The sequence below is a fragment of the Eurytemora carolleeae genome, unplaced genomic scaffold (genome assembly GCF_000591075.1).
Source record: "Eurytemora carolleeae unplaced genomic scaffold, Eaff_2.0 scaffold821, whole genome shotgun sequence".
NCBI classification, from domain to species: domain Eukaryota; kingdom Metazoa; phylum Arthropoda; class Copepoda; order Calanoida; family Temoridae; genus Eurytemora; species Eurytemora carolleeae.
The window spans coordinates 59,651-71,088 of record NW_019396708.1 but is presented as its reverse complement, the minus strand read 5'-3'; the positions used below and the strand labels follow the sequence as shown (position 1 = coordinate 71,088).

The 11,438-nt window shown below is 30.2% G+C and overlaps 1 protein-coding gene across 1 annotated transcript; it reads right to left on the bottom strand.

Annotated features, from left to right (window-relative positions):
• Positions 1–1,898: 1,898 nt before the first annotated feature.
• On the bottom strand, positions 1,899–10,065 carry LOC111707642 (balbiani ring protein 3). Its single transcript, XM_023480775.1, has 10 exons — positions 10,041–10,065; positions 9,191–9,275; positions 8,814–8,864; positions 7,849–7,890; positions 6,647–6,713; positions 6,198–6,324; positions 5,486–5,527; positions 5,237–5,330; positions 3,218–3,262; positions 1,899–2,298 (listed from the first exon to the last, which is right to left on the bottom strand). Exons 1-10 carry the CDS (start codon positions 10,063–10,065, stop codon positions 2,232–2,234), a joined length of 645 nt encoding a protein of 214 aa, XP_023336543.1. The 3' UTR covers positions 1,899–2,231.
• Between the last annotated feature and the right edge of the window lie 1,373 nt (positions 10,066–11,438).

The following is an 11,438-nucleotide window of genomic DNA, read 5'->3' as shown; positions in this document are numbered from 1 at the left end:
ACCAACCCACCGACCAACAAACCAATTGATCAACCAGCCAACCGAACAAAATATCTATGCAGTGTCCTAATCATTAAATTTTTTGTTATTAAACCCGATCTAAGAATAAGTACGACACTTGTGAAAATGTCAATATTTTTAACGACAAACGTTATTCTGTTCTAGTGAATACCAAGCTTTGCCTGGTTACCCCCATTTACCCCACACCACCTCTCTTTACAAAGTTCAGGCGTCAAAATGAAAGACAAGGTCCAGTGGTTCTAAATATAAGGTGGATCAAACAAGTTAGCAGGTAAGTACAAGCTATACAGTGTCTTAAAATTATTATCTAAAAATTATTTTCATATTTATTTTATAAAACATTGGGGCCCAAATTCAACCCGCCATTCAAATTTTTAAGCAAATCGGTGACGGGGTTCATGAATTCATGACGGAAAAAAACTAGCTTGGGAACCAGCTCTACCTGAAAACTAAATTTTCTCTTTAAAATTGAATTTATTTTTAATATCAAGCTAAGAACATTTTCCATGGTTTCTGGGCTGTGATCAGACATTCAAGCAAACAAACAGATTATCATTTTATTCTAACCTGGTTTTAAATTTGAACGTTAAAATAATATAAATGTAGACGTTTTAAATTAAATTGAAATTTATATTGATCGCAAAATCCAGTTATATAGTAAAAATGTTTGCAAAAATAAATTTGTCCAAAAAATGAAAAATTATACATTTTTGAAAAGCCCTTGACTATGCCATTTCAAATATGCAAAAATTTTGCAAAATTTTTGATTTTTAATCAAGAAAAACTAAAAATGTGCAAATTTCCTTTGATAGGTTGTTTGCAAAAAATTTGCAAGTTTTTTTCGCAAAACTTGTGCAAATCGTTTTCTTATGTCAAAGGCTTTCCAAAAAGCTAAATTTTATCAAAATCTGACAAGTGGAAGTGGGTCAAAACAAAGATTTAGTTTGTTACCTGAAATAGCATTCATTCAGGCAGTGTGCCTGAGGACTCAGGCAGTTAGTATTAAAGCCCGGTTTTAGGCCTAAGGGGAGGGCTTTGGGTATGTAGGAAAAGTCAGAAAATTTCAACAGCCTCAGACCAATACTTTTTGAGTTATGTAAAAAAAACTACAGGGGGGGGGTCAAATTGACCCCCCCCCCAGCAGGAATAGGGTTAAGGAAATTATATGTTAGTAGTAATTGGGTTATTCCTATTCGAACAGTTTATTTTACAAACATTCTATGGAGGAACTTTTCAAGGGAGCCATTGAGTTGAAATATTAACAATGTTTTAACTGTTCGAATTCAAGAACTGTTTCAAGGCATACTTTAGAAAAGGCGTTGCCATTGAAATGGGCTGCATCAATTCACTAAAATGGGGCATCCATAAAAAAGTTTCTCGTCGACAAATTGATCATTGCAACAAATTTGTTTCATGATAAAATATTTAATTGTAAGGTTTTGTCTCCTAGATTATCAATGGAATTATACTGGTTTATGCACTATTTGTTTAGTGCTCTTAATGGCCTTGAGATACGGCCTAACTAATTGCTTCTTTTAAAAATAATTAACCATTTTTAAACTAGTGAAGTTAAAATTGAATATTAGAATAATGGAATAGCACTTTTTTATATAGTATCAGTACCGAAATTCATATTGTTCTGAAAAACTATTAAAATTAAGTGTTTAAGTTTTTAGAAACTAAAAATCTTTGAAAAAAAAGACTTGACAGGTAATATAGATATAACATTTCATTATTAACAGCTTTATAATATTATTTTTAGCAAAATTGAATTTCAAATTTTACATAAAAAAATTATCTAACATTATTAAATTAAATTTCTAGTACATTAAATCAAATATTGTTAAAAATATGCTTAGTCAAAGTTAATCATTTATCTAAAAAATGTTTATGTCTTTATTATCTTTAACTTTACTTTCTAGTAAAACCGTAAAATTTATTTTAACTTTAAATACAACTTAAATATTACTATTTTAAGAACCATTTACTTTTAATTATTTATCTCAATATTTAGAATAATTTGCGATCAAGCCTCAAATGTTAAAGATGAATGATTTAGCAATCTTCATGAAGTACTTTGCAGATTTAAGCTTATAACATGAGTAAAGCTTATATTTCAGCCGACATTTTCATTAGCTGAAAAGTTTAAAGTTTTTCCAAAGTCTTCACTTTCCCCTCTCATTCTCACTCTTCTCACAGAACTGATTTGTTTACATAGCTTTGTCCAAATTCTGGGAAGAGCAAAGCGTTATTGTGTATGCTGTGGGTGGAACACCTCTGAAAACAATATTTAATGAAATTAACAAGAATAGTATTAAGCTAATTGACTAAAAATTGATAGGAGGGGGGGGGCCGGTGGGGGGGGGGTCCAAAAATCGTTCTCTAGGAATATACCTAAATGTTTGAAATAAAAAGATTCCACATTTTTACAAGACAGTTGAGTCTTTCCGAAGTTTAGACCTTAGATATTTCAAAATTTGAATTCGGTTAAATCAAATAATCTAAGTTTGAAATATCTAAGGTTCACTACATCGAGTTGCAAAGATATAAGGATTAGAATATTTTTGTTAATAGCAAAGACTCAATTCCTTTTAAATGAATTTGTTAAATCTGAAGTATTAACACTACACCTGAATAAGATGATATTCCTTCTGTCATATTTTGTTTCAAAATGTGTAAACTTTAAACTATTTTAAAGAATCTCGAAGAGAAATATCAAGTTTTCAACAATATACCACAAGAATTCAAATTAAAGAATACCTTTGTAATTTATAAACTAAGTGAACTAATATTATACTTTATAACAGAACTGCAGAGTCCGAATTTAAAGAATCTCAAATCCGCCAAAAACCGGTTTCAATTGAGCGCCGGCTTAAATCTTGAAACATTGAATACAATTTTAAATGAAACCAACCATATTGGAGCTAGCCGCGTCCCAAATTTAAGCGGCGGCTCAAATTTTTTAAATTCTACCTTAGAGCAAATATTAGGAATCTAAAACTGCTCAGGCTGATAACAAGGTTTAGGTTAATCTTAATTGAATTCGATATCGATCGGTCATGCTCTAATCAGATATGTCATACATAGTTTATTTTTAATTTACCTAAAAAATGAAATTTTCACTTAATACTAATTCTACAAAGCATAGTGTAGTGTAGCACTCCCCTACTTTTCGATTAATTCCTAAAAAGTATACCTGGGATCTGAGAGTACATGTTGAGAATATCTAGGCGTCCTCCACCTTTCTTAGTCATACAGTTGGTAAACAAAAGGATAGACATCGTCAAATATAGATAAAATCATATATGTAACGTGATTTATATAATGTATAAATATATATATATATATCATTTTATTTTAACCTGGTTTTAAACTTGAACGTAAAAATAATTTAAATGAATACGTATTAAATTGAATTGAATTTTACATTGATCGTTACCTGTATAATCAGTTAATCAGTCAAAAATTGTAATTATATATATATATATAAATATATTTAGTATATATACATAAGGATGTTCATCTGTTTTTGATTGAATAATAAATTATATTTATATTATATTATTGAACCGATCGGGCCCAATTATGTGTTGCAACCAACGAGGTTATAGTATATAGAGCGATGATGAACGCTAATCCTTTACTAAATGTATATACTCCACTTACTTGCTGCACGAAAGCGCACTGCATATTTGATGTTTGTACTCTATGATTAGGCCATTCTTTATCAGTAAACTGATTTAGTTGTACACTCAAGCTGAATAGCGGGCAGGTAGTTAATTACAAGCCCCCTGGTTGCAACTCACATGATCCAAGGAAATGTTATTGTGTGATTAAAATTGAAATATTTTACCTAGAAAAAAAATTCTACATTTATTGTTCTTTGAAAATGCACCAAATTGATCAGAAAAATCCGTAATAAAATCTTTAGTCATTGGAGAACAATTCAACACTCAATAGTTAAAAGCTAGAATTCAAAGCCTGATTAAAGATTACGTTAGATTAAAATCTTTATCTTAAATTCTAAATCAAAACACTTCTTCCTGAATAGAGCTATTATGAACAACAAAATTTTTTGAATTTCATAACTTCAAAATAAGTCAAAATATCTGAGACCTATGCTCCTTTTTTCTCAATTGTGGACTGCGGTAGGAAATTTTTAGGTTTTCAATAAGAGAATCTAAGTTCCGGAATATCCCCGATATATATAAAGTCCTGAAATATTATCCAATCATAGAGCCTGGTATTGATGTAATCAATTCTAACTTTAAATCTTTATTCCAAATCTTCTTCGTATCCCCAAATACTGCAGAATATAATTTCCTATCCCATTCTTTAAAAAAAATATGTGAAAGTAAGTAAAAACTCATGATTTTGAAACTGCTGTTGTCATTAAAAGGGAATATTTGTAATTATCATATTTCCGGAAAACAAGTCAGGGCACTGAAAGTTATAAAAGAAGGAAAAAGTAAAATGTATGAGACTTTACTGGTACTTTTTTGTGACTTCGTAGCTCCTCTATTATTATTTTCATTTTTCAGCTATATTATTAGAAACTGAAAATTGCTCTTAAATGAAAACATAAAAAGATTTAGATTTTGAGTTCGATTTACTTTATTTTGTCGTTATGGGTTTAAAGGTAATAAAAGTCAAAAAATATTTGTTTTAGGAATCCATATACTTAATATATATGCCATGAAACTGTTTATACATTAAAACTTTATAAGGCTACAAAGCAAGCATAAAAACTATATCCATCGAAACAATAATTTGGAAAGTTGTAGACATTGAAACTCATATTAAAAACTGTTTATACCTTAAATCTATTGTATTAGGAAACTATTTATGCATTGAAAACTATATATGGAATCTATGAATACCTTAAAGCTTTATATGGAAACTATATATACCTTGAAACTATGTATGGAAACTACACACTGAAACTATGTAAGGAAAGTATTCCTGGAAACAATTCTATAATGGTTTGACAATGAATGCCTGGCAAAATGGAATCTAGGGTTACATACCAAGCGCTAAATATACATGACAGAGATGCATTCAATGGATGGCAACCTTCCAGATAGATAGACGGATAGAGGGATAGATATAGAATAGATACATGGTCAGGTTTTTGCTCACTGATAAACGTTGTTTGTCGTCGTTCCTTTGAAATTGATAAATACATAGACAGACTATTTAACTGCATGTTTTGTTCCTGTTAGAGAATGCAAAGCATAGACTAGTGATGATCAGAATAATGAGAACAATAATAATACTTGTTAAGTAGACTGGATACAGGTTAAACCTCCCTGACATAAACCAAACCAATCGAAACAAGATTTAGTAATTTTTCATTTTCAAAATGTAAGCCCTTAAAACAATAGTGTGCACAGTGTTTGATTAAACTGTTATCAAGTTTAAGTTAAAGAAATTATTCTGTTGTTTGTGAGTTTGTTTGGTTTTCCTTCTGAGCTGAGATTAGCTTGATTCAACAAACAATCCCGTTCTAAAATAAATTCAAAATACACAATTGAACAGTATCTACATTATACATATACATATATACACTATACATTATACATACAAATAATCCAATAAACGTAAAATGGTTGAACCGACACGGGCCCAATTTTTCATGTGGAACTCCATGAGTTGGTATACCTGAAGACACTACTCTGCGATGGTTAACCACCCCTTAGTATTTACAACTTGTCAACACAATTGTAGGCATCAAAAGCAATGTTTTGTGAAATATCTATGTTTTTTAATGTATTCTGATTGGACAAACGCGTTAAAAATTATATATGTCTTGAAGAAATATTGATTAATTGATAATTTGAAAGGAAGGCGACTTTTTGTAAGGAAATAACTTTTTTTGTGCTTTCCCCCTTCAATAATACATTTAAAAACCTATATGCCGCATTTATCTTATGTCTTAAATTGCAATGAAACAAAAGGGGTGGTGAACGGTAGCAGAGTAAAAATCAAAAAAGGAAATGTCTAGGACCAGGGGTCTAAATATGTATGTATGAATGCCTAATAAAAATATGTGTAAAGTACAGCAAATTTAACATTTGGTAGATTTTGCTAGTGAAATTTTAGCTGATTTTACATTGATTGACAAGTAATGACAAAATAGTTGTTTCTAATTCAGTTTCAATTTATTTTGTCTCTACCATGTCTAGAACAGGAGCATGTATCCTCACTCCACTCTGTTCCTTTGGAACAAGATCTTGGATTGGAACAGGAACAAGAGCAAGATTCAGAACTCCAGGATCTTTCGGTTTGATTTTCGCACAATACCTTTAAATGCATAGAAATCGGAAATTAAATTTTTTGCAGGATAATAAAATTTTTAGAAATGATTTCTTTTATCATTATTTAGTGTATTGTAAATGCAGTGTTAATTGTACAAAGTAAATAATATCTAGTGATGATTTAAAACTTTTCGGACCAAAATACCATGAATTGCTGAAGTTTTTCTCACAGAGTCAAAATTTGGCTTAGTGTATTGCAAGCGAAAGTATAGAATAAACAATTTTTTAAATTTGTAAAACTTCTAACATTTTCATGGAACCTTTAAATAGTCCAAAAACTCTGATCAGGCTATGCTTAAAAAACCTACCTTTTCTTTAAGTAAGATTGGACTGCATAGACAGCTGCATGAGTCTTCACTATATACATGGCGTTCGCTAAATCGATCATTTTTCGTAAAATTTTATTAAACTTTTTTGTTATTTGTTATTGTGTCAGTTTAAATCCAATAAACGTCAAAACGGCTAAACCAATCGAGCCAATTTTTGTTTTTGCATCTTACATAACCACGTGGAAGGTTTATGGCTTGTTAAATTTAAAAAATTAATCAGGAAAAAACATTGGCAATTTATTTTGATTTTTTACAATCCATGAATGAAAAATCCGCAGTTTAATGATCTGTTCACAGTAAACTAGATAAAGTAAGGAAGATGAAAATTTGCATAGATTTTGTTTTAAGATACAGAAGGCTAGATAAATCGTAGAACTTGAAGGTTAGAAGGTTATAATATCGTAGAAGTTGAAGGTTAGAAGGCTATGATATCGTAGAACTTGAAGGTTAGAAGGCTATAATATCGTAGAACTTGAAGGTTAGAGGGCTATAATGTCGTAGAACTTGAAGGTTAGAAGGCTTTACTATCGTAGAACTTGAAGGTTAGAAGGCTATAATATCGTAGAATTTGAAGGGTAGAAGGCTATAATATCGTAGAACTTGAAGGTTAGATGGCTATAATATCGTAGAATTTGAAGGTTAGAAGGCTATAATATTGTAGAACTTGAAGGTTAGAAGGCTATAATATCGTAGAACTTGAAGGTTAGAAGGCTATAATATCGTAGAATTTGAAGGTTAGAAGGCTATAATATCGTAGAACTTGAAGGTTAGAAGGCTATAATATCCTAGAACTTGAAGGTTAGAAGGCTATAATATCGTAGAATTTGAAGGTTAAAAGGCTATAATATCGAAGTTTGAAGGTTAGAAGGCTATAATATCCTAGAATTTGAAGGTTAGAAGGCTATAATATCGTAGAATTTGAAGGTTAGAAGGCTATAATATCGTAGAACTTGAAGGTAGGAAGGCTATAATATCGTAGTATTTGAAGGTTAAAAGGCTATAATATCCTAGAACTTGAAAGTTAGAAGGCTATAATATCGTAGAATTTGAAGGTTAGAAGGCTATAATATCGTAGAACTTGAAGGTTAGAAGGCTATAATAACGTAGAACTTGAAGGTTAGATGGCTATAATATCGTAGAATTTGAAGTTTAGAAGGCTATAATATCGTAGAACTTGATCCCTAAATGCTGAGCAAGATTTCAGGGTCTCATCACAATCACATCTGTAATCAATTAATTGATTAATTGATTTAATTTTAAGATTTTAGATTAGATTTGCCACATTTTCATCTTACTTTAAAAAACAATCATTCCTAAGTGTATGTTGAAAGGATATGTTGTCGGAAGCAAAAATGAATTTGAATTTCTCCATGATTAAAACTGTTCAAGCATGTTTTAACTTTCTTGACTTTTATGGAATTGTAATTGAAGGACTTTAGTAAAAAATAATATTATTTAATGCATACAATGCCGGTCGTTGTTTAAAAAGTTTAAAATAGCCAATAACTTTCTTATATCAATATCTTATTATTTTGTCACAAAAAAAAGAGAAATAAAATCAGCTTCTATTATTTAACAAACAACTCATCTATTTTGCTTTTAGAATTTTTCGAAAAAAAATACATAATTAAAAATCATTTCCAAATAAGTTAAACAAATTCAAATTAATGTCAATTAAAATATTACTTAAATAAACGGACTTTTTTAAAGCTACATTGATTTACTGGCATGGAAAAATACAAAAAACCTAAAACTTCCATCAGGTTGCTTGCTAGGATTTTACTTTATTCCTAGTTCGTTTAAAAATAAATGCATCAAAGCCGTTTTAATGAAACGCTGAAACTTTTACTTCAACAAAGTTTCTGAGTGAAATTCAGATGTAAAAACAAAAGAAAAAATATTTTCAAATTCTTTTTATCTTTGAAAACAATCAATGAAATATCATGATAAACATTTTTTATAACAAAAATATATTAATATTATAGATGTCTAAACCAGTTAGACGATGTTAGTTTAGGCATGAAACATAAAAACTAAGCATACAACAATTTTTAAGAAGAGAATTTGTATCAATAATGATAAAATAAAAACGTTAAATGTTAATTTTGTTTTGGTTTAAATAATTGTTTTGATATATTTTCTTCACCTGCAAGGACCCCTGTGATGTTCCAGCTCTATAGTTGAACAGTAAGGAGTACTAAACAACATAATCAACTTCATATTGAAAATATGTTATTTACTGAATTAAGAATAAACTCCTAGGTGATAAACAAAGCTAGGTATGACAAGAAAGGTTCCGCTCTTAATTTCGAAAAGTGTTTAATTGTATATTTTTCATAAATCAAATTGATCAGGAAAAAATTATAAAGTGATACTTTCTCAAAATATTAAGAAATTTACACCCTAAGCTCGCATATATTAGATATTTGAAAGAATTAAAAATACCAGTTTTGTTAGGATTATTAAAAGTAAAGAAATGATTATTGATAAATGATGTTTCCTTGTTACTTATAAAAAGTTTACCTGTTTACATAAACAACAATGTTATGACTCTCTAATTTAGATTTTCTCGGAGAACAATTAGAGCCAATACTGGTGAGACAAAGTCCTAAATATAAACACCATGTACAGGGTGTCCCAAAAAACATGGGAATTCAATGACGAATTCGATATCGTCTTTATGAATAATTCTTAGATTTAGTATAGTGATACCTACTGAGAAAGCTGTAATCTGTAAGAGTTTCGTCTGCTATGTTTACATTTTGTTTGTTTATGTTTTGACTGCAACCGGTTGTACTTAGTAAAACAAGAAAATTACAGTATACAAACAGAGTAAACTTGTCTGTATTCACTGTTCATCTTGCGGAGACATTATTGACACATCTTTTCAGTCTTTTACCCTTTTCATTAAATAAACTATAGCAGACATAATAATATTACGGCTTTTGAAATTAGGTATTACAATGCTAATTCATAACAAAGACGATATCGAATTCGTCACTGAATTCCCATGTTTTTTGGGACACCCTGTATGTACTTATTGACTTAGTATTAAAAGGACTGTATTTGTATTACTTGTGGCATGTTCGATTTATAAGGATACCTTTCACACCTTTAACTTATCAAGGATGTCGACTTTACTTATTAACCCTATCACGATTGAGGGGGGGGGGGGGTAGGTTCTACCTTCTCATGTGATTTGTTCTCCATAACTTAAAAACGGTTTACACTATAACACTAAAACTTCTTCACTCTTTTAACTACATAGCTGTGATCAAATTTTGCAACAACAAAAAATTGTAAATGCTAGGGTGGAAGACGGTCGTTTCGTCTGGTAAGAGTTTCAAAATGTACCCATAATTTGCGTTATTACTTATGAGACATGATCTAAGATCCATTTATTCAAAAAGCCCGCAAAAAATGGATGTAAGAATATATGGCTTATGTAAATATTTGTGAAGAGTAAAAATAAATATTTTTCGATATTTTTCCGACGTAATTGGGATAGGGTTAGCGTTCTTAATTGTTGAATACTTAGTTTTTAAGCTGTATCTTAATAAAGAAATATTAATATTGACTTTCTAGAAGTCAAAGAAAATAAATCTTTTCATTTGATTTTTTGAAAAAATGCTTTTGACAGAGAATGTTCTGGATTTTCGAGGAATACATGTAGCGGCAACTGAGTTGAGTTCAAAATGTACGCTCCGTTTTATGGAAAAGCTAATTAAGGTACTGTTGTAGCTCGTGGAATGACATCTTTGGATGGAAGGGCACTTGAAATTACACTTACAGTCCCTTTAAGACTGGATTTTCAAAGAAAAGTTATCCGCGGGATGTTATAGATTTATATCTGATGATATACAATGCTCCTGGATATTGTCCAGGATAAAAAGATATCCGCGGGATGTTATAGATTTATATCTGATGATATACCATGTTCCTGGATATTGTCCAGGATAAAAAGATATCTAAACTGTCCAAAACAAATCAGAAAATAAAACTGAATATCATGTCCACGCCTGTCACAAAATGTCAAGAAATATGTCGGAAAAACAAGAAACTTTTTCAATTTAACAGACAACGGATACATCTAATCCTAGAACTTGTAAAAATCTAAAGAAAATCCATACAACAAAAATGCGTTTTGCTTTATAACAACTTGATAAATATATATCACATTTCGTCTTACTTTGATATAAGCTAATTTTATAAATGGAGTCCTTAGTATTTTTTTGTGTATGCAAGTCTAAAAAGTAGAATGTTTTATTTTCTATGTTGTCTGAATGTCCTTAAATTACGTACTCTATCTATATATTTTCTTTACACGAGCTAGATTCGTCTATGCTTTAGCCATAGCAACAAATTATTATTACATAGTCCAGACACAATTTTATAAAAATTCCGAAAAATAAGAATTTTCATTTAAAATCTTTTTTATTACTTGTTCCACCTGTGAAACCTAATCTGTATAGTGCATAACAATCTCTCCATCTTTCATTTCACCAGATTTCTAGTTCCATATTTCCAATCCAGGAAACTCCACTCTACTCCATCTCTTATATTTCTTGCTTTTGTCTAGGGATTTTCAGCAGTACAAATTGAACCATTGACAATATTTGTGCCCGTCCATCCGGGAGATATTTCAAACCATTCTAATTTCCCGCCAAATATAATTTCCCCAAATCCGGGAAATTGCTTTTAGAAACTTTGACGCAAGAACCCAGGTTAAATGGACAGAATAAAAACACTGGAACGAGAAAGTTGATTTCTA

What these genes read in the sequence shown, in the direction of transcription:
- LOC111707642 (XM_023480775.1), bottom strand. Translation starts at nt 10,065, where the DNA reads ATGGATCTTAGATCATGTCTCATAA. An exon ending in CATCACAGGGGTCCTTGCAG is followed by an intron (nt 7,891 to 8,813) that starts GTGAAGAAAATA and finishes AATTGATTACAG; the next exon opens with ATGTGATTGTGATGAGACCC. An exon ending in AAATCTTGCTCAGCATTTAG is followed by an intron (nt 6,714 to 7,848) that starts GGATCAAGTTCT and finishes TGATCGATTTAG; the next exon opens with CGAACGCCATGTATATAGTG.